Here is a 24248-nt window from a genome sequence, read left to right on the forward strand (position 1 = left end):
CACTTGGAATACTGCATTCAGTTTTGGTTGTCACGATGTACAAAATATGTGGAGACTCTAGAAAGAGTGCAGAGAAGAGCAACAAAGATGATAAGGGGACTGGAGACTAAAACATATGAAGAACGGTTGCAGGAACTGGGTATGTCTAGTTTAATAGAAAGAAGGACTAGGGGAGACATGATAGCAGTGTTCCAATATCTCAGGGGTTGCCACAAAGATAAGGTGACCAGACCTCCCGATTATGGCGGGATGGTCATGCTTTATAACAATTTTTCCCGTGTTCCGGGCTGTTTTAAAAAAAGTCCCGATTTTCTGGCTTCATGTTGAAAGCCCAGTGGATTTGCTTAAGAAATCCTAACCGGGGCAAGACAAAAGACACCCTGTCTAATCCCTCTCTCTGTCTCAGTACTTTCATTGAAGATATTAAAACGTTAAAGCAAAAAAACGGACACTCCCCCGCGCTCCTTTTACTCACTTTCATAAGAAAAAATGACCAAGCACCATAGAGCTGCAGGAAACACTTGGCTAGAGAGGGAAGCAACTGTTACTTCCTGGATTTTCCGGAGGGGAGGGGCACGGAGATTGGAGGTCTGCTCCAAAATGGTGGCAAGGTTTCTTTGAAAAATATTTCCCTGACTAATTTCACATTTCAATTTTCTCAGTTCTTTGTATTAACATCTATATCATTCTGGGTTGACTTGGAATGTCTGCCTGCTGGTAAGTGAGCTGGCTTTTTTCTTTTATTTTTTTAATGTATTTTAAAATAATATTTTATTTATTGTGCATAGGATTTTTTTAAATAGTATTATTCTGTGTGGATTTAAGTTAAGAACTCCCTGTTATTAAGCTTTCCTCAATTAATCTCTGAGTAGATTCCCACCAACTTCAAGATCCCAAGGGAACATCTTGGAAGCTACACCTTTGCCTAGTTTATAGATGATGCCTTTCCTTAAATATGAAAATAAATACATTGTTCAAATGTGTACATCTCAATAGAAATGACTGTCAGGGGTGTACAACAATCCACTAAAATAATAATATAAAACAGTAATTACAAAAACAGGAGCAACTGTTATGAAAATTATTATTAAAAAATAAAGAATAAAAATGGAGTTATTAAGTATATTAATTGCAGCAACCACAATACAATACCTCGCTCCTTCTTTTCATTAAACTAGACATACCCAATTCCAAGGAATTAAAAGACACTTGCTCCTGGGGAGGAAAGCTATGGCAAATCTAGACAGCATCCTAAAAAGCAGAGACATCACCCTGCCAACACAAGGGCGTCTAGTCAAGGCTGTGGCTTTCCCATTTGCAATGGATGGCTGTGAAAGTTGGACCAGAAGGAAGGCTGAGTACCAAAGAATGTGAAAAATGGTCATCAGTCACTTTTTTCAATGCCATTGTAACCTTGGTCACTATACCACCTTTCTTGCCACAGTTCTTAAGTGAATAACTGCAGCTGATAAGTTAGTAACATAAGTGAATCTGGTTTCCCCATTTGACTTTGTCAAAAGGTGATTATATGACCCCAGGACACTGAAACCATCATAAATATGAATCTGTTGCCAAACATCAAAATTTTGATCACATGACCATGAGGATGCTGCAATGGTCGCTAAGTGTGAAAATGGTCGCTAAGTGTGAAAAATGGTCATCAGTCACTTTTTTCAATGCCATTGTAACTTTGGTCACAATACCATCTTTCTTGCCACAGTTCTTAAGTGAATAACTGCAGCTGGTATTTTGTATTTTGGATAGAATCTTTTTTTAAAATTTGTCTAAGACAATTTAAAAAAAGATTCTATCCAAAATAAATTGAAGTGAAACCATTTTTAAAAATTCTATGCACAATACTGTGAAATATATTGTGCATAGAATTTTTTAAAATAGTTTTACTTCAATTTATTCTGTGTGGATTCTTTTTTTAAATTGTCTTAGACTATTTAAAAAAAGATTCTATCCAAAATACAAAATACCAGCTGCAGTTATTCACTTAAGAACTGTGGCAAGAAAGGTGGTATAGTGACCAAATTACAATGGCATTGAAAAAAGTGACTGATGACCATTTTTCACACTTAGCGACCATTTTCACACTTAGCGACCGTTGCAGCATCCTCATGGTCACATGATCAAAATTTTGATGTTTGGCAACAGATTCGTATTTATGATGGTTTCAGTGTCCTGGGGTCATTTTAATTGCCTTTTGACAAAGTCAAATGGGGAAACCAGATTCACTTATGTTACTAACTTATCAGCTGCAGTTATTCACTTAAGAACTGTGGCAAGAAAGGTGGTATAGTGACCAAAGTTACAATGGCATTGAAAAAAGTGACTGATGACCATTTTTCACACTTAGCGACCATTTTCACACTTAGCGACTGTTGCAGCATCCTCATGGTCACGTGATCAAAATTTTGATGTTTGGCAACAGTTACAATTTATATTTGTAAATTGTAGTTATGTTGAAATAAAAAAAATTACAATACTATTTTTGCGTTGTATGAAAATTTTTGTTGCTCCGTATAAAATTTTTAATCAAGCCCCCCCCCCCCCCCCGGGTCAAAGGTGTCCCTCTTTACCAATCTGAAAGTCTGGTCACCTTACAGAAAGAAGAGGGAGTCAAACTATTTTCCAAGGCACCTGAGGGTAGAATAAGAAGCAATGGGTGAAAACTAATCAAGGAGAGAAGCAACTTAGAACTGAGGAGAAATTTCCTGACAGTTAGAACAATTAATCAGTGGAACAGCTTGTCTCCAGAGGTTGTGAATGCACCAACACTGGAAGTCTTTAAGAAGATGTTGGATAGCTATTTGTCTGAAACGGTATAGGGTTTCCTGCCTAGGCAGGGGGTTGGACTAGAAGACCTCCAAGGTCCCTTCCAACTCTGCTATTGTATTGTATTGTATTAAGTAAATGCCAATTACCGTATATACTCGAGTATAGGCCGACCCGAATATAAGCCGAGGCACCTAATTTTACCACAAAAAACTGGAAAAGTTATTGACTCGAGTATAAGCCTAGGGTGGGAAATGCAGCAGCTACCGGTAAATTTCAAAAATAAAAATAGATACCAATAATGTTTTTGAATATTTATTTCAAAGAAAAACAGTAAACTAGCGGTGTATTCAATGAAATACTTCACTCACCTCATGATGCTGATGTCCCGCTGTGATGATGATGTCCCGTGCAGCCGCGGGAGCGATGTCCCGCCTCCTATGACACACGGCACAGTGATTCCTATCATTGGATCACTGTACCAGAGGAGGTGGGACATCGCTATGTGGCTGCTTGCCATAACAAGGAGGAGGTGGGACATCGTTGCAGAGCGGCAGGAGGGGGAGGAAGGGGAATCGTAAGACAGCCCTGCATTACATTAGAACGTGAGGAGGGGGGATGGTGCGGTGCGCGCTGCGCGGCAAACTGACACAGAGGGAGGGGAAACTCACAGGGGCACTGGGCCATTCACGAGTGTCACCCAGCGGCATGGCCCCGCCCCTTTTTCTCCTCCATTTCGGGCAAATTTTTCACTGACTCGAGTATAAGCCGAGGCGGCTTTTTTCAGCCCAAAAAGTGGGCTGAAAAACTAGGCTTATACTCGAGTATATACAGTACACAGAAGCTTTTTGCTAAGTTCGGAATCAGCTTTCTGAGAGTTAAAGATGATTTCCCCCTTATTCTGCACATGCATTTGCAAAGCTTGCTTTTTCCTTTCTGCAAAAACATTGTTGTATGAATTGTGTGGCATGTAAATATGGTTGTAGGTTATAAGAAAAAGCTTGAGTTGCAGTAATGCAGAAGGAAAGCTATGCTATTGTGAAGCTTTTCCTGATAATATCATCTTAGATTTTGTTTTGTTTTGTTTTGCAAAGAACTAGAAAAACCATACTTTACATTAATTTTTGTCCTGGGGAATTGCACTACTATGAAAAGAAATGAGGTACAGTATATTTCAAATCCACTAAATCTTTACTGTTACTTTACTGTTTAGTTACCTCAGCTATCATTTAGAGTTTACTACTTACAAAGCTGTCTCTCATGAATAACTCAGTGCAAATCTAGGACAGGGAAAATCTCAGACCGAATTGATCTACTCTAAGAAAAGTGACTTTCTACTTGCTAAAAAAAACCCCAATGCTTCAAAAAGACCAATCACATCTTCATTGTTGAACACTGAATAGAGCCTAAAATAAACAAAACGCCAGATTTAAATGAGAATATGTTACTCCATGTTCTTGTCAGTTGCTTTCCTAAATCTGAATATTCAATTTTGCCTCTGAAACTATAAATTTCATGAAGTAAGTTTTAAAAAAATCCTGAGTACAGGTAGTCTGTGTTTGGCAACCACAATTGGGGCCAGCAACTCACTCATTAAATGAAGGAATTGCTAAATGAAACATCCCAATATTACCATTTTACTTTAGCTTTCCTCAGCTTTACAGACCAGTGAAAGTCATAAAGGCAAATACTGGTTTGCAAAGTTACTTTTTCATCACCCCTGTAACTGTGAAGAGTTGCTAAACAAGACAGCCACTAAACTACCTCTAATAGCAGTCAAATATGTTTTACTCCCTACTTACAATGTTAAGCTGGCTCACCAGACTGGACACATGAATAGTGATTAAAGTCAGCCTAAGACTAATATTTTTGCTCTTGTGCAATTTTTTTTACTATAGATTCCAACAAAATGATATTTTTTGTTTGGTGGCTATCTTTATTGAATGCATATTTAGAAAGTGAGACTTTCCCACTTAGTGTTTTACAATACAGTGTAGCTTTATTTATTTTTAGGATCTTTGCTCACTGATATTGATTTTTACTAGTATTCAGCTGAAATTCTTTAATACTGGAAAAAAATATCAATTTCTCCTCAGCTAAATGTCGGCTACTGTGGAGTGGGCTGCACGAAAACTACTGTGACTCTGTAATATTGACTGTCCATTACACTGTCAATGATATAACAACCTTGCTTACATTTATTTGATCTTAATTAGAAACAGACAGTAGGATTGCAGGGATGGTATGCAAGTTTACTTGGAAGTATTCCTATTGAATTCAATCTTATTTCTCAGATTTGAAAAGCCTCAAGAAGTTGCAGGCAGTCTGGAAGATATACTACTCATGCTACGCTCACTTATTTCACTGTCACTTCTGGATAAATTTTGCAGGCATTTGAAACAACTAAAATATAATGGGAACTATTCACAATGACAATATGTATCCAAAGTAGTATTGCTGTCATGTCCTGCTTGAGGGCTTCCTATAGAAAAACTGACTAGACTTTCAGTCTATTGGAACACATTTTATGCTCTTACATGGTGTTGGAAGAAATGTACTTCTGGGTTCAGTTCCAAATGCGGAAAAAGACACTGGAAACATGGAAGCTGCTTGACAAGGTAGTTTAATGGTGAACAGGGTCATTTGGCTTGAGCTCCTGAACAGAAAAGGGGGAACACATGCTTCCAGATGTTGAGTGAAGTAGAAAAAGAGACCGAGATGCTGAAAGTTCCTGGTTTTATGCACTCTCGCCTTTGATCTTGAGCTTGTATTCTGATTGGTTGTCAGACTCCAATGGGGCCATTGCAGGGGCAACTCTGTAGGCTGAGTCCACGTTTGGTTGAGTATTGCTTCTTCCCAGGTGCCCTATGGTGAGATGGGTAATACTATCACGCATTAATCCCATCTCCTTGGAGCTGAAGGGGGTAGCTTTGTTATGTAGAATAGACTGGCTCAGGCATTTTAATCGGCCATTGACAAAGGTGGGGTTAAGAGTGAGTCTGTTTCTGCCCTAAAAACATGTTTCTCCATTTCTGATCCAGAGAAAAATAATATTCTGCCTTTTCAATATTTCCCAGGATATTTCATTTTTTTGGGAGAGGGGTGGGTTTTAACCGCATACAATGGAAAACATATCAAACGTACTGTGTGTCTTTTTTAATTCAAGGTGTAACTTTAAAGTGATATCAAAGTGAATGGCTGACTAAATTTCATTACCCAAACAAGACTGATGATGTTATCTAGTTTGGGTAATGAAACGTCTGCAAGAAAACAACCAAGCTCAGAGAAAACCCTTCAATTATGCCTGGAGTTGTCCTTGCTTTACAGTAAAAGGTATTAGCCTAGTTTTTCAAATTCGGCAACTGTGAGATGTGTGGACTTCAACTCCCAGAATTGCCAACCGGAGTTCTAGAAGTTGAAATCCACATACCTTAAAGTTGTGAACTTTGAAAATCTCTGGTATAGAAATCCAGTTCAAGCACGGATCTTTTAAAATCAGTTTCCCACTTCTCTTTTTGCTTGGTTGCTTCAGGTTGCACTTGATTAAAGCCCATGAAAAGCAACCTCTGTTTTCATGCTGAATCGACCTCTGTTCCCAACTCTCTAAAGCTGAACATTTTGAAACGTTCCTAATGAAAAAAAATGCTGAAAGGTTAATTTTTTATTAATGCTTACTATAGCTCGCAAAAGGGAGGACAAGCAAACAATCACTTTTCAAATTTCCACTAGCCACACTATTGCATAAATCCATTTGGAGATGACATATTACTTCAAATTTTTCATTTCTTCAACTCATTAGCTATTATCTTCTAATAGCCATATATGCCTAACACATTTCAAAATGTAATTTTTGAATCTGTATAGAAGAAAAGATATATAAGAGTGTACCACCATTTGAAAATGTTTTATTTCAACAGGCTAATATAAGTATTTTTACAACAGGTAATGGAACTAAACTAGAAATACAAAGTTATTAGCTAAAACCAGATTTTTCTTAGTGCCGTTTTTCAACTTGAAACACGGCATCTGAAAAGGAACTACTTGTTCTTGTAATTTAGGAGCAGCTTAGCATAGAGGAATTGGTAGATTAATCTTTTTATACGTTTCCTTACTTGATACCCTTCAGTTGTACCATGTTTCCATAATTTCAACTTCTCTATATATATCAATAGTATTAGGTTGAAAAAGTAGCTGTAGCAAACAACTATATAGTTGATGCCAGCTATAGGCTGGCATCAACTAATAAAAGCTGAAAATCCTAAAGCTAACCAGTATGTTTCCTTCCAAAGTTTAGGCATATGTTAAATTGTGCTCGGATTTTATGGTAAAGTCATAGATATTTACTGAGCACCTCTGACTTCTCACAATATGCATCACTTCTGAGCTCTGCCTGCATTCACTATCTGACATCCAATTAGGGGACTGCAGTGAAGATTTTCAATACAGGCATATTTTTCTAAACTTGCAACTTAGCATCAAGACAACAAATTCTAGTGGGACATATTACACCAATAATGCAAATAGAACTGTATAAGTGCTGTATTCTAACTTTATCTGACTGATAAATTAGGATTAGCAGCGATATAGTTTAAAGTAATACAAAATAACATTTATAGCAAGGCGGCACTTGAAGGCAATATTTCACTTTAGATAGTGAAGATTTACTGTTCGTTATATGAAGAACAATCTTCAGAGGCATCTTCTTGAGATGTTTGGCTGGGCTTACATATAACTGCAGAATCCTGGCTGTCTTCAGGGGAAACTAAAAGACAGAAACAAAAAGTAGTTTACAATTTCTGCTTGGACAGAATTCTTCTGCTTTATTAAATGACTATTATTTAAATAACAAAAGCAAAACACATTCTTGTATGTATGTATGTTTATTATACTTGTATGCCGCCCTATTCCCGAGGGACTCAGGGCGGCTAACAAACAAGTGGGGAAGGGGGAGATACAAAAAACAAACAAGACAGAAACAAGATACAAAAAACAGATTAAAAGCTACACAACAATCACAACAATTCAAGTGGGGCTAGGAACTCATCAGGTCTTGACGGCTTTGCGGAGAGCCTGAAGGGTGGTGAGGGTCCGAATCTCCACGGGGAGATCGTTCCAGAGCAGCCACAGAGAAGGCCCTTCCCCGGGGGGTCGACAGTTGACATTGGCTAGCTGATGGTATTCGGAGAAGGCCTAATCTGTGGGATCTAATTGGTCGTAGGGAGGTAATTGGCAGGAGGCGGTCTCTCAAGTACCCAGGTCCGATACCATGTAGGGCTTTAAAAGTAACGACTAGCACCTTGAAGCGCGTCCGGAGTCCAACAGGCAGCCGGTGCAGCTTGCAGAGGATAGGTGTAACGTGGGTATACCGAGGTGCACCCACAATCGCTCGCGCGGCTGCATTCTTGATAAGCTGAAGTCTCCGAATGTTCTTCAAGGGCTGCCCCATGTAGAGCGCATTACAGTAGTCCAGTCTCGAGGTCACAAGGGTGTGAGTGACTGTTCTGAGAGCCTCCCGGTTCAGGTAGGGACGCAATTGGTGCACGAGGCGAACCTGGGCAAACGTCCCCCTGGTGACAGCTGACAGATGATGTTCTAAAGTCAGCTGTGGGTCCAGGAGGACTCCCAAATTGCAAACCCTGTCTGAGGGGCGTATAATTTCACCCCCCCAGCCAATCTTTGGGAGGAAAAAACACAAGCCACTCGGTCTTGTCGGGATTGAGTGCAAGCTTGTTCACACCCATCCAGACCCTGACAGCCTCCAGGCACTGCCACATCACTTTAACCACTTCACTGAGTTGGCACGGGGCAGACAGATACAGCTGTGTATCGTCCACGTATTGATGGTACTTTATCCCGTGCCGACAAATGATCTCACCCAGTGGCTTCATGTAGATGTTAAACAGAAGGGGGGACAGGACAGAGCCCTGCGGCACCCCATACTTAAGGGGCCTAGGGGTCGACCACTGCCCTCCAACCAACACCGACTGCGACCTGTCAGAGAGGTAGGAGGAGAACCACCGAAGAACGGTGCCTCCCACTCCCACCTCACGTAACCGCCGCAGAAGGATACCATGGTCGATGGTATCGAAGGCTACTGAGAGGTCAAGGAGCACTAGAATGGAGGCATGGCCCCCATCCCTGGCTCTCCAGAGATCATCAATCAGTGCGACCAAAGCAGTTTCCGTGTGTAGCCAGGCCTGAATCCAGACTGAAAGGAGTCCAGATCACTGTTCCCTCTAAGGTGCACGGCTGCGCGGCCGCGCACGTGGAAAGAAACCCCCGCGCAGCAGTTTCTAACTGCCGCGCAGAGATTTCTGTAAAATAAACGTGGGGAAGTCCTTTGCAGGCGGCTACAACTGGCCGCCTGCAAAGGACCTCCACAGACTTGTTTTGAAGAGCACGGCTCTTCAAAGGGGGATTCCTTCCTGCGAGACCCCGTCCAGAAAATGCGGGGAGCGGCAGTGGAGCCCTGGGGCTGCTTCTGCTGCGTCCGCTGGACTGTGGGGCTTGGAAGGGGGCGGGAAGAGCGGCAGGGCTGGCGGTGGCCGGCGATGGCAGGCTGGTTCACCTCCTCCTCTTCCAACAGCACTGCCGGATTTCCGCCCAACGCTGCGGGGGCGCCAGCGGGAGCTTTGGCGGCTTCACCTCAGCCACAGTGCTGGGCAGCAAATGTGTAGGTGCTGTTGGAGGAGGAGGAGGAGGCAGCAGCAATAGCACCTGAGGACAGGACAAGAAGCAATGGAAACTTGTCAGAAGGAGACTCAAGCTGGAAATAAGGAGCAATCTGTCAGTAAGAACAATTAAAATCAATGGAATATTAATTCATTTGCTACAGGTTTTCAAAAGACTGGACGGCCATTTGTCTCAGATGATATAAAAACTCCTGCCTTGGACAAGGGGCTGGACTAGAAGACCTCCAGTATCCCTTCTGATTCTATGATTTTAAAAACCACAAGCTTTTTACAGCTCGCTTGCAACTTTACCAAATTTAATTCAGCCATTTCCTTTTGTTATTAAATGGGTATTGCTAGTTCAATGCACATGCGCTCCACTTTTAAGATGCTGAAAAAATCCCCATGACCTGCAACAAAATTCATTCTTCCACTCTTATCTTGCCCTAACTTCTGATAGGTTCCTGAAATATAGATCTATAAAATTTAGTGAAAATATTTCTATCTATTTTAATACAGACTCGTAAAACAGATTGGGACAAATGACATTAGTGCTCTGGGATAATAGCAGGTTTACTCTATTTGGATTTTCAGATAAAAGGTATCTTTTGTGCTAAGTTCTAACAATGTAGTTCTCTAATGTAACTATGAAACAGTCCAAATATATAATTCCCCTCAGGGAGGAATTCTGGGAGTTGAAGTCCACAAGTCTTAAAGCTGTCACGTTTGAAGACCCCTGGGTTTTTTTTCCCCTAAAGAGTTAGGGGTGCAAGGGTCTTGTAACAACAGCTTTAAGACTTGCGTGCTTCAAATGCCAGACTTTCTGAGCCAACATTTTGGTTGCTAAGCAGGAGCGTTGTTAAGTGATACTGATATTATATAACACTTTTAATTAAGCGGGTACCTTGAATAAACATAACTTTGAGTTTCAAATAATACTGATTTTGTTGTTGTCTTAGGTGACATCTGTGAAAAAAATTCAGGTGCCCAGGCATGAAAATATGCCGCTCAAACACTATACTTTTCTGCTCACACTGAAAAAAAATTAGAGGGAACATTGGTCCAGATAATCGGTTTCATCCAAGGACCGACGGAGCTGAGAGGCCACCACTTTCTCAACAACCTTCCCAACAAAGGGGAGGTTGGACACTGGATGGTAGTTACTTAAAATGGCTGGATCCAAAGACGGCTTCTTCAGGAGGGGTCTCACCACCACCGCCTTTAAAAGGGGTGGGAAGGCTCCCTCCCGCAGAGAGGTGGTAACTATCATCTGGATCCAGACCTGTGTCACCTCCCTGCTGTTCGCGACCAGCCAGGAGGGGCACGGGTCCAGAACGCAAGTGGAGGCACTCACCGCTCCCATGGCCTTGTTCACTTCCTCAGGTGTGACAAGTTGAAAATCAATCCATAAATTCCGCTCAAGACCCTCCCCCGGTACCTCGGCTGGCTCTGAGCAATTGGAGTCCAGGTCTGTCTGAATCCGAGCAACTTTATCCGCTAGAAACTGAACAAACTCCTCAGCTCTACCTTGTAAGGGATCACCCACATTCCTCCCTCTCAAGAGGGAGCGGGTTATTCTAAACAAGGCGGCTGGGCGTGATTCAGCTGATGCAATCAGAGCAGCAAAATGTGCACTTTTTGACGCCCGTATTGCCACGAGATAGGCTCTGATATAGGCTCTCATCAGTGCTCAGTCTGACTCAGACTTACTGGCCCTCCAGCGGCGCTTGTGGCATTTCTTTTGGCGTTTCATCTCCCGGAGTTCCTCGGTAAACCAAGAGGCTATCCTGGATCCGCTACCTTGGAGAGGCCGTAAAGGCACAATCCGGTTTAGAGCCTCCGCCGCCGCTGAGTTCCAAGCAGCAACGAGGGTCTCCACTGGACTGTGGACGAGAGTATCAGGTATAACACCAAGCGCCGTCTGAAAACCCGAAGGGTCCATTAGGTGCCTGGGGTGAAATCACCTAATCGGTTCCTCCTCCCTACAGTGGGGGATTGGCCTCCGAAAGTCAAGCCTCAGTAGGAAGTGGTCCGACCATGACAGGGGCACGATCTCAGTACCCCTCAAACCAAGATCACGACTCCACTGCTCCGAGAGGAATACGAAGTCGAGCGTGTGACCCGCTGAGTGAGTCGGGCCCCGAATTACTTGGGTCAAGTCCATGGCTGTCATGGAAGCCATGAACTCCTGCGCTCCATTAGAGTACTCGCCGAGCGAAGGCAAATTGAAATCCCCCAGCACCATAAGCCTGGGGAACTCAACTGCCAGCTTGGCTACTGACTCGAGGAGCGAGGGGAGGGCTGTTGTAACACTGTTGGGAGGCAGGTACGTTAACAACAAGCCTGCTTGACCCAAGGTCCAACTTCACCAGCAAGGACTCACACCCAACAAGCTCCAGAGCAAGGATCCTACGAGGAACTAGAGACCTTCGGATAACAATCGCCACTCCCCCACCCCTTCCCTGGGGTCGCGACTGATGAAGCACTTGAAAACCCTCTGGGCACATCTCAGTGAGAGGGACTCCTCCCTCTGGACCCAGCCAGGTTTCAGTAATACATGCCAGGTCTGCCCTCTTGTCTAAAATTAGGTCCCCGGACGAGGGGAGCCTTGTGAACCACAGACCTGGCATTTAGCAACAGCAGCCTGAGACCAGGGCCCTGACTACTCACGCCATCTGGCCTCAGAGTGGAACTAATAGGGCCGGAAGAAGGGATCTCTGTGACGTAGCGAACCCTCCTTCCCCGGTAATGGCTAGCCCTAAAGTTCCCGCCATATCTGCCCCTCCCTGTTATGATCGTAATGTTCCGGCCCACTCCCGTGTCTGTGGTCCCCCCACCCTCCCCCATAGCTACCCCATTCTTTGGCAGGCCCTTCGAATCAGACATCCTAGGCTGGGATTCGGCCTAGGCCTCCCTGACACTTCTGCAGAGCACTCAGTGCAGGGGGTACCCAGCCTTCTCAGACGTACACAATCATACAACCAAGCACTTCCCACAAAACGCTTTAAAATACACAAATACAACAATATGGAATAAAAGTGGGCACAGTCAGTCAACCACATACACTCACCATACCATTTAAAAAGTTGTGCAATAGTGCAATTTGAGATCGTGCAAGAACGTTCTAGAATGAGGGGGGGAAGCTAGAGTCCCAATCTTCTCCCACAGGAAGAGCAAAGTCCAAAAGTCTGGGGTAAACAGCACGTTATCAGCAATTGGAGGGACAGTTCTAAAAGCGAGTGTCCCAAGGCCGGTCATAGCTGAAGAATAGCTGGGATGGTAGTAGTCAAAGCACAGTCTTTCCCACAGACAGAGGAGGCCAGGGGACTGCATGCTCGCTGACTAAAGACTGTAACTAGAGGAGAGGGGAAAGGAGGGGGGGGAGACCCCTCTCGCAGCTGAGCTGCCACGTTCTCAAGCGGCGATTATGAGCCAGCAGACCACCAGGCTAGTAATCCCACCCCCACCCTAATTCTAGCCCTAACCCTAAAGCTCACCAACCCTAACCCTAGCCCTAAACCTAAGTTATTTGAAATAACTTTCTGGATGTAGAATATCTTGGAATATATTAGATCACATACTTGGGAAAAGTTTTTCCTGTTGAAAAAAAAGCCACTCAGTCCCTATTTATATATGCAGAAAGAATTTAAAAATGATTCTCAGTAAATTTAATATGACTGTTGTGCAATAACTTATTTGGGGAAAACACTGAAAAAAGTGTTTGAAGTTTACACAAATATTCTTTCATTGTTCTTATGTGGTTAAGGGAAACCAGCAGAGTTAAATTTTAAGTTAAATATTTTCAGAGGACAGTTTATTACCACCCAAAGTCACGTGTTGTGATGTGATCATGATTTAATCTCAGATATACTTAAGATACAATTAAAGTATTGCTTTACTTATGTGCCCCTGTAGTTTGAACAAATAATGGAATCAGGTGTTCAGATGATGTTTCTCACCATTGGCTAATAATTAAAAATAGTTTTTTGGTTTGCAAGCATTTGCTATTGGAATTATGCAGGCAGTACAGGAATGTACATAGAAAATAATGTAGGTATATTAATTTGCACAATATAAACATTATGAAATCTGTATGATCCTCTTGGTAAAATCTAGTTGCATTAGACTTCTCTAAATCTAATCATGTGTATCTAGCAAATCATTGTGGTCATTAAACGAATCCACACTGGTTAAGGAATAGCCGCAGTTGTAAGTGTGAACTCATTTTCTGAAATGTGTCACGTGATGATGGGACATCAGTCATAAAGGCAAGGCAGTTGCCAAGCACCTAAAATATGGTCAAGTGACTGACGAGCAGGGATGGCATGACATTTTACAAAAACCAGAAATGTTATATATATATATATATATATATATATATATATATATATATATATATATATATATATATATATATATATATATATATATATATATATATATATATATATATATATATATATATATATATATATATATATATATATATATATATATATATATATTTATTTATTTATTTATAGGCCGCCCTTTTCCCTGAGGGGACTCAGGGCGGCTTACAATCAAAAAAGGAAGGGGAGTGTAGGACAATACCAAAAAGAAATGTGCACAAAGTAAATTAGACAATAAAACTCAACATTCACTCAGCATTCGGGAGGGGCGAAAATAAGATTATCCCCAGGCCTGACGGGCTAGCCAGTTCTTGAGGGCTGTGCGGAAGGCCTGGACGGTGGTGAGGGTACGAATCTCCACGGGGAGATTGTTCCATAGTGTCGGAGCCGCAACAGAGAAGGCTCTCCTCCGAGTAGTCGCCAGTCGGCACTGACTGGCAGATGGAATACGGAGGAGGCCAACTCTATGCGATCTGATGGGACGCAGGGAGGTAATTGGCAGAAGGCGGTCTCTCAAATAGCCAGATCCACTACCATGGAGCGCTTTATAGGTGGTGAGTAGGACCTTGAAGTGCACCCGGAGATCAACAGGTAGCCAGTGCAGCTCACGGAGGATCGGTGTTATGTGGGCGAACCGTGGTGCGCCCACGATCACTCGCGCAGCCGCATTCTGGACTAGCTGAAGTCTTCGGATGCTCTTCAAGGGCAGCCCCATGTAGAGCACATTACAGTATTCCAGCCTAGAGATCACAAGGGCTCGAGTGACTGTTGTGAGGGCCTCCCGATTCAGGTAGGGCCGCAACTGGCGCACCAGGCGAACCTGGGCAAATGCCCCCCTGGTCACAGCTGAGAGATGGTGGTCAAAAGTTAGCTGTGAATCCAGGAGGACTCCCAAGTTGCGGGCCCTTTCTGAGGGGTATAAATTTTGTCCCCCCAGCCTGAGTGATGGTATGTTGGTCAAATTTTTGGGAGGGAAACACAACAGCCACTCGGTCTTGTCTGGGTTGAGTATCAGCTTGTTTGCTCTCATCCAGTCTTTAACGGCTTCCAGTCCCCGGTTCATCACGTCCACCGCTTCATTGAGTTGGCACGGGGCGGACAGATACAACTGTGTATCGTCCGCATATTGGTGGTATTTTATCCCGTGCCTTCGGATGATCTCGCCCAGCGGTTTCATGTAAATGTTAAATAGTAGGGGGGATAGGACCGACCCCTGCGGCACCCCATAGGTTAGGGGCCTCAGGGACGATCTCTGCCCCCCCACTAACACCGACTGTGACCTGTCCGAGAGATAGGAGGAGAACCACTGCAAGACAGTGCCGCCCACCCCTATCTCCCGCAGTCGTCGCAGAAGGATACCATGGTCGATGGTATCGAAAGCCGCTGAGAGGTCCAGGAGAACTAGGATGGAAGCATGGCCTCCATCCCTAGCTCTCCAGAGATCATCAGTCAATGCGACCAAAGCGGTTTCTGTGCTGTAACCGGGTCTGAAGCCAGACTGGAAGGGGTCAAGATAGTTAGCTTCCTCCAAGGTACGCTGAAGCTGGAGAGCCACCACCTTCTCAACAACCTTCCCTACAAAGGGGAGGTTGGAGACTGGACGATAGTTATTAAGAACAGCTGGATCCAGAGACGGCTTCTTCAGGAGGGGTCTTACCACCGCTGTCTTGAGCGCGGTGGGAAAGTACCCCTCCCGAAGAGAAGCGGTAACAACCGCCTGGATCCAGCCTCGTGTCACCTCACTGCTGTTGGCAACCAGCCAGGAGGGACACGGGTCCAGTATGCAGGTGGAGGCACTCACAGCTCGCATAGCCTTGTCCACATCCCCAGAGGCAACTTCCTGAAACTCAACCCAGAGATGGTTTGCCAAGTTTTCTCCTTGTGTCTCGGCTGGATCTACTGGGGTGGAGTCCAGGTCCGCTCGAAACCGGGCAACTTTGTCCGCCAAGAACTGGACATACTCCTCAGCCTTACCCTGTAAGGAGTCCCCCGTCTCCCTCCTATTTAGGAGGGAGCGGGTTATCCTAAACAGGGCGGCTGGGCGGGACTCGGCGGACGCTACCAAGGAGGCAATGTATGTTCTTTTTTGTTGTTCTTAAGGTCCGAATATACTCCTTGGTGCATGCTGTTAAAAGTGCCCGTTTCGACTCGGACCTATCGGACCTCCACGAGTGCTCTAGGCGTCTCCTCCGGCGCTTTACCTCCCGGAGCTCCTCAGTGAACCAAGGAGGCCTCCGGGGGCCGCTGACCCGGAGGGGCCGTAGCGGCGCAATCCGGTCTAGAGACTCCGAAGCTGCCGAGTGCCAGGCAGCGACGAGGGTCTCCGCCGAACTGTGGGCGAGGGTATCAGGAATAACCCCAAGCTCCGTCTGGAACCTAACAGGATCCATCAGTCGCTTGGGGCGGAACCAGCTGGTCGGTTCCTCCTCCCTACGGTGGGGGTTTGGCCTCCGAAAGTCTAGCCTCAGTAGGTAGTGGTCTGACCACGACAGGGGTATGATCTCATTACCCCTCAGACCAAGATCGTAACTCCACTGCTCCGAGAGGAATACGAGGTCAAGCGTGTGACCCGCTGAGTGAGTTGGGCCTTGAATTACTTGAGTCAAGCCCATGGCTGTCATGGAAGCCATGAACTCCTGCGCTCCATCAGAGTGTTCACCGAGCGAAGGCAAGTTAAAGTCCCCCAGAACTATAAGTCTAGGGAACTCAACCGCTAGCTCGGCTACTGACTCGAGGAGCGAGGGGAGGGCTGCTGCAACGTAGTTGGGAGGCAGGTACGTAAGCAGCAAACCCACTTGACCCTTGAGGTCCAGCTTCACTAGCAGGGACTCACACCCGACAAGCTCCGGAGCAGGGATCCTACGAGGTACTAAAGACTCCCGGACTACAATAGCCACACCGCCACCCCTTCCCTGGGCTCTCGGCTGGTGTAGCACCTGAAATCCGGCTGGGCACATCTCAACGAGGGGGACTCCTCCCTCAGGGCCCAGCCATGTTTCAGTAATACATGCCAGGTCTGCGCCCTCATCAGTTATCAAGTCCCGGATGAGGGGGGCCTTATGAACAACAGACCTGGCATTTAGCGACAGCAGCCTGAGACCAGGGTCCTGAGCACCCGCGCCATCTGACCTTGGAGTGGGACTCCTAGGGCCGGAAGGAGGGATCTCTGTGATATAGCAAGCCCTCCTTCCCCGGTAATGGCCTGCCCTAAAGTCCCCGCCGTATCTGCCTCTCCCTGTTATGACCGCAATGCCCCGACCCTCTCCCGTGGATGTAGTTCCCCTGCCCACCCCGGTGACCCCCGCGTGCCCCGCCAGGTCCTCCGAATCAGTCATACCCAAACTCTCACACAGACAGTCCTCACTAAAAAGTTAAAACACAAATACAGCAATATTAATAGTAAAAAGTGAGTTCATTCATACCATCCCATGCAATCCCATGCACTCAACATACCTATTTAAAATAAAATTAGAAAGGTTGCGCAGGTTCGCAAAGTCCGTACTAGATGGTATACAGAGGGGAAGGATAACGTTTCCCCTCTCTAGTAAAGCTGAAAAAAAGTCCCAAATGTCTAAGAAAGTAATGTGAAACCGGGAGTCCTCCTACGCCCAGATGTTTAGAGGCCCAGCTGGAAAAGGGCCAAATGGCCAATGGGGGAGATAAACTGAGGCTCCCCACTGTCGATAACAGGCAGTAGAAAAAACTCTTCAAGTCCACCAAGGGAGAAATCCACCCAAACAGGGTTCTGAAGAAGATGATGATAAAGTTAATACAAGGGCTGAGTTGCAGAGAGGGGAGGAGGGAGGGAGGAGGGCGTCTGGAAGGGCTATGGGGGCACCTGAATTCAGGATGAAAAAGTCTAACAGCCATCTTAATCTCGCAGATGAGCATTAAGTTTAAGCCTTCCAACTCTGACTTAAGTGATGTTATAGTGCTTAATGCTTAGTAAATGATGGTAAAGTGCTTGTTAAAGTGCCAATAAAGCCAGCATCTTCCTCTCTGTGCTCTCAATGTTCCCCTCTCAGCCCTTCAGCAAAGCAGTCTCTCAGTGAGGCAACCCCTCCTCAGTCAGCTCAGGAACTCCAGGTGCCTTCCGTATTTTTCAAACCTGGTTATGGGCCATAAAGCACCTGTTCTGGGCCCATTGTAATTTTGACTGGTTGTTAAGTGGCTGTTAAGTTGAAGAATACCTGTGGGTGCATTGCAAACATCAGTGTAACAGCTTCATAACCAAATATTCTGATCACTTACCAGACGTTTCCTTTGTAGCTTCAGTCACAAGGTTGAGCTGGAGAGGTGGTGGAAGGTAGTGAATCCCTGGCAGATAGCCTCGGGGTATAAAGGGTGAGAGTGGGGTATAGTATCCTGACCGGAAATCCCCACCTGTGTCCTGTAGCTATATAAAAACAAAAGTGCATGAATGGCTGGTGAACTGAGCTATGCAGATGATAGCTATAAAGTCGTGAAATTTAGTCTAAAACATATTTCATTATCTCTATCTCTCTATTTATCATTGTCTATCATCTGTGTGTGTGTGCACGCGCGCGCACACATGCACGGACACACCCACACCCACACACCAGAGGTGGGTTGCTGCCAGTTCAGCCCGAATCGGGCGAACCAGTAGTAGAGGTGGCGGAAGGCTCTGCCCATCCGCCCGGACTCTTCTGCGCATGTGTAGAAGTGTTGTGCGTGCGAGCACACGCTGGAGCATACTCAAACTGGTAGTAAAAAAATTGCCAACCCACCACTAATATATAGGGTAAATCATCTATCTTGCTGACGAACTACACAATAACAATTAAAATAGCCACAATCATATTAAAAATTAAAATATTATACTCTGTGTGTGTGTGTATACCTCAGCTAGAGTGGCATTACATGCCAAATCTCCTTCAGAAGAACTTAGTTTTCAGCTGCTTCCAGAAAACAATTAAAATGGAAGTCAATCTGATAGAAAGCTAACTTTATTTATCATATATAATTTTATTAGGCTTATTTTTATTCTTGGAAAGGGAATCAAGAACATTTTCAAATTTTACATTTTCTTCCTCTGACTCAGTTCTTGGATAGGCACAGCTGGAAAAGACCGCAACCATTTAAAAGAAATCCAAATCTGTGTACCAAATGGTAAATAAATGATATTAATGTCAGACAGCAATAGTTACATTAGCCGTGGCATCGGGTAGTTAACAATCCATATTTAAGAGAACTAAATAACAGTTCAATACTATGTTTTTCAAACATAGAAGACTTAACATTGTATGTTTGCTATGTTTTTTATTTTCCTAAATTGTTATTAGTCCATTCCTAATTTTCAAAAAAATATAGCTATTTTTTTTAAACATATTTTTCTGACATACATAGGGGAGACAAAATGGTTTTGCCTTTATAGTTTGGGCTACTGCTATTAGCTGCTATGTCCTTTCTTGCATTTCTGTAATTAAGTACCAGGAAGAAACCAGGGGGGGGGGGGGGAGAAATTCATTTTATAGAGATGTTGCAAATGCATTGTGTAAGAAGCACTGTTTCTGATTCAGACAAGGCAGAACCATCTCCTCTCACATTCTTTTCCCCATACTTTTAGATTAACTCTCCAGTCACAGTTACCCCTGGATGTATTAGCAGTTGCAACAATTAGGTGGGCTCTAAACCAGAATAAATAGAGTAAACCATCAACTATGCATCCTAATCAATGTTCTATTGAAAGATGTGGACGTGTGAATGTGCAGCCAATTTAAATGGAGAATTCTAAAAATAGAATATTTGAGATTTTCTCGGAAATTCTATTAACATTCATAACTAGAATAGAACTCAATGGAATTTAAATTACTGTACAAACCCAGCAGCTATTCATGATTCATCAATTTTGCCAGCATACTATACAAACTTAGTGGGTTCCCAGTATGGCAGTATCAAAATACCAGCATCTTCAGGCATCTCCTTTGGCACTTATATCATTCTTTAATTGAAAAAAAAATGGAATGTGAATGTGCTGAAAAGCATAGTGCCAGGCTCTATCATCCATTTTATTGCCAAAAACTGAGCCCAGATGCAGTTTTTGAAATACATGCAGCCAGGTGCTGCTTTGGGTGGATATGTGACTTTGCGATTAAAAAAAAAAGTCATCATGAGAGGTTAAATAGAAAAGAGTAGTAATCTTACTGGTTCAGTTTCTGCTGTTTTGTGACTGACTATGCCTGACTATGATAACCATTTTACCACAGTATAATCAAGGTACTAAAAATTCAAAATATGCCATTGATTTAAAATCATTACACCAATGGCTAGCTACAAGAGACATCTGAGGGTGTTGTGCTTATGTGAGCTGTATTAAACCATGTGTGGAGAAAACTTTACTTACTGGTATAGAAGCAGGAACACTGCTTGGTCCATGATTGCTGGAAAAGTGTCTGAAACTTGTTTGTAGAGGCAAAACAGGTGCAGGAGATGGACCTCTGTAAGCTGGTTGATTGATAGTGAATCCCATTGAAAATGGATGATAAGGATACATCCCAGAGTAACCAGGGTACATTTTGGGAGAGTCCCTCTCCCCAAATTCTGGACACACAGCAATACATTCTTGAGGCAAATTGGGATAGTCTATTAAAAAAATGGATTAAATGGGTTACCAATATTTATTTGTTTATTTATATCCCACCTTTATCATTTTTACAAATATCTCAAGGGGGGGGGACATATCCAGCATATCTTTCTCTTCTTATTTTTCCCCGTGAGGTGTGTTGTGAGTGTGAGTAAATGGCCTAAAACCACCCAGGGGGCTTTCATGGCCAAGGCAGCACTTGAACCCATGGCCTCTGGCTTTCTAACTTGGTGTCTTAACAACTAGACCAAACTGGCTTGTATCAGTAACATATAAAGGTATGTACGGTATTTTAACATCCTGAAAGTGTTGCATTTTGGCTAATTAAAATTTCAAAAAGATACTCTTTATGTGCCCTATCAGGTACTTATCCTTGAAAAGTGGATAGCTTAAATGCAAGAAGTATTTTTTTAACATAATTGTTCTACTGAGAGGTATAAAGACACCTTAAATGGCCAAGATCCTACTAATGCAGAGTTGTTACTCATGATTTGTATCAATTGGAAGAATGCATAGAGACCTTTGTTAGTCACAGAGAAACATACATTACACATTATTCAAACTAAATCAAATATTATTTATTTATGAATAAGAGATATATTAACATAAAATGTGATACTGTAATTTATTGTTTTATATAGTTTGGACTAATTCAATTAATTGTTTCTCCTTTTTAAATCAAAACTTTGATTACTACGGATAAATACCTAACCTCTTTGAATTAGAATGACTCATAATAAACAAATTCATTTTTTTCTTAAGTAGAAAATGTTATCAGATCAAGCAACAAAAATAAATTGCAAGGTATCTTAATAGTATTTAATATTATATCAAGCCAGTAGATGGCAATCCATATTCATAAATAGAACACAACATGGATCTCAATTAAAACAGTAAGAGAGCAGAATGGAGGATAAGCTATTTTTAATGTAACAAAAATTCTGAATAATTAGGAAATGTATAACATCTAGCAATGTTTCAGGTTTACTTTTGATAAGCAATTTTGAACCTGTTGATTTAATGAACAATGTTCATTATCAGCTTTGTAAATACTGTATAATATTAGAGGAGTTTAAATGCTCTCCTTGGTGCTCTCTGAGGCTGGTTGTTTTCTTGCAGATGTTTAATTACCCAAATAAACTAACATCATCAGCGCAAGAGAACATCTGCAAGAAAACAGCCTAGCTCACAGAGGACTTCACCAATATATTTTCTACACTTTTCCTGTATTTAAGATGTTGATTAACACAGTTTTATTTAAAAATAACTAACCATTGCAATTTGAATTTTGCAGAGAAATTCAAGTTAAGATGCTTCCCTTAAATATACTGCATCTCTAAATATTCTTCAAAATATGGCTTGCACAATATCTATTCAATGCAAAAATAAATGGTTACAAAAGATGACAGCAGTCAAAGATTTGTCAGTTCTCTTTTGTTCATACAAAAACCAATCGAGCAAATTATTTTCGTTATCACTGAAATATTCCCTCTGCTGAAAGGAATGTCATAAAAATATAGTACAAATCATATTAATTCCAGACTCTTTGTTTTTATATTTGCTTGATTGGCAGGTCAGTGTTTTGTTGGGCCTGCTGCAACTCATTTGACTCCTACAGCACAGATCCTGGCTGTGTAAATTTAGTTTTGCAACAATGAAGCATGGTGGAGCAGCTTTCAAGCAGGATATGGAAGCTGCAATAAATAAATAAACAGCTAAGCAGTATTGGACAGGGGAAAGAAAAACAATAATCCAAATCCTATAATTTGGCATAGCAGGGTACATACATCACTAATGCTCAGGACAAATAGAAAGTTAAATTCATAAACAGAAAAGACATAGCTAATCACCAATGTTTGAATAATTATGGCTGGTACACATACCTAAATCTATGAAGGTCGGGGAGCTCGGTTTAGGTGGTGTTGGATTATTCGCTGTTCTGGTACTGGAGCTAACTGCTGAAGTTACTTTAATTCCTTCATGCACAACTGACTCATGAGTGGAAGATTCTGAGGAATTCATTTTTAGGCCCTTCTTACTGTTAGCAATGGCTGCTCCTTCTTCACTGGGCCTACCCTGAGTGGGAGGCAAGATCTCCCTAGGTGGTGAATCTGGTCCTTGTCTTTTTAAGGCCTTCTGCGCAGCCATGATCTTCTGGCGTTCAGTGATGAGAGAACATTTCTCACACGGGCACTGCTTCCATCTGCAGTGACCAGCATGACCCTTGACCGGTACCACAAAGCCGTGATTCCGGCAACGTGAACATTTCGGAGCCCGAAGAGACTGAGTCCCATCTTGGTTCTCCATGTCTGGCAGCTCTTTCTCTAGTCTACATCAACACTGGTTCTAAAATGGTATGCACTGAAATCTGCTCTTATTGCTTGCAAAAATGGCTACAATCTAGCAATTAAGCCTGGGCCCTAGCCTAGGGAAGGGAAGGATTCTGCTTCATGAAGAAGGGAAGAACATTTGGTGCTGGGTCTCAGTTCACAAAATGTACTATGTAGTATTTTGTGATAAGTGACAAAATAGTTCAATCCCTTTCTTCTTTTTATTTCTGGAGACTCTATTTTAAAACAGACCTTCTCTGGAAAACTTTATTTTAGTGGAAACTTTAACATTTTGAAAAGGGCTTCCATCCCTGCAAAACCTACAGATCTTGTCTCTTTGCCAAGAAGGTGGAGTTTTTGTTTTTTAGGGCCACAGATAATTTTTTTAAGCAGAAGGCAAGACATTCCATTGTCTGGTGGCTCTGCAAGAAAGATTTAAGAGGCTGGATGCAAACTGTATAGCTTTGTGCTTCAGTGAAGAATCTGTGGTGTGCAATATTAATTGAGATGGTGCTGATGTGAAGAGGAGAACATTTTATCCAAGATACAAGTCAAGTAATTGAATTTGATACCTGTGCTACCTTAGAATTATCCTGCTCTGTTTGTTTCAATTCTGAACTTCAGACAGTAATTGGTTAAGATGTGCATGAGTTCATATCTTGTGACATGCAGGGAAAACAGCTGTCTTTTATTAAACAGTGATTGTATCATAAACTCCAAATCTCTTTCTTTTGCAATTTCTGATATCCACACAAGTTTGGAGGACATTGTATGTTACCTGTTTCTCAGTACAAACTAACTATTTATACATTTATTTCTCTGAACCTGAGAGCCAGTCCATACGTTGTTTTCAAGATGCAATAAAATGGCATATCGCCTGGAGGGTTGAGTGGTATCATTTCTATGAAACAAATTTATATCAATTTGCAAAATGAAAAGTGTTCTATGGCTCCCAAGTTATATCTTATTCCAATACAGTAAACAAAGAACAGAATATTATTCATAAATAATTCTGTATGCTTAATTATGTTGCAAGAAAAGGAGATTATTAAATTGTTTCCCTGTACAGTGATTTTTTAATGTTGGATTTTTATGACTGTGCCACTTACTTACAAATCTGTTTATGATATGAATAATGAATTCCACAGTAACTCATACTGGATTTAAAAAAACTTTGTCCAAATAAAGAAGCTATAATAAGTTTTAAAAAATGCTGTATATTAAGAATAAATCTGCATCTGCAGCATTTTACTAAGTTTAATTCTCATTGGAAATGCTTTTCTGCTTTTTGATTAACTGGACTGGGGCTATGGAAGTCCTAAGGAACTTCCATATTAACAACTTCCTGAAAGTTCTAAAGGACCACTTTTCCTTTTTTCCCAAGAGCATATTATTTGACTTTTTGTATTTAAATCAATATTTACTGACTGGTTTCCTAATACTTTAAATATTTCCAGCTATCACTGTGAAT

The 24248-nt window shown here is 42.5% G+C and overlaps 1 protein-coding gene across 2 annotated transcripts; it reads right to left on the minus strand.

The window, feature by feature from the left end:
• Positions 1-6669: 6669 nt before the first annotated feature.
• DMRTB1 (DMRT like family B with proline rich C-terminal 1) lies at positions 6670-22813 on the minus strand. 2 transcript variants are annotated; one of them, XM_087720789.1, is made up of 5 exons: positions 22331-22813; positions 21971-22141; positions 20208-20446; positions 18095-18239; positions 6670-7543 (listed from the first exon to the last, which is right to left on the minus strand). In XM_087720789.1, the coding sequence occupies exons 1-5, from the start codon at positions 22752-22754 to the stop codon at positions 7443-7445; spliced, it is 1080 nt and encodes a 359-aa protein (XP_087576915.1). In that variant the 5' UTR covers positions 22755-22813; the 3' UTR covers positions 6670-7442. The 2 variants fall into 2 exon arrangements, with proteins under 2 accessions (XP_087576915.1, XP_087576916.1); XM_087720790.1 differs by lacking the exon at positions 21971-22141.
• Between the last annotated feature and the right edge of the window lie 1435 nt (positions 22814-24248).

Source organism: Thamnophis sirtalis, unplaced genomic scaffold (assembly GCF_051295495.1).
Source record: "Thamnophis sirtalis isolate CommonGarterSnake01/CBP01778 unplaced genomic scaffold, rThaSir2_p1.2 scaffold_7, whole genome shotgun sequence".
Taxonomy (NCBI): Eukaryota; Metazoa; Chordata; class Lepidosauria; order Squamata; family Natricidae; genus Thamnophis; species Thamnophis sirtalis.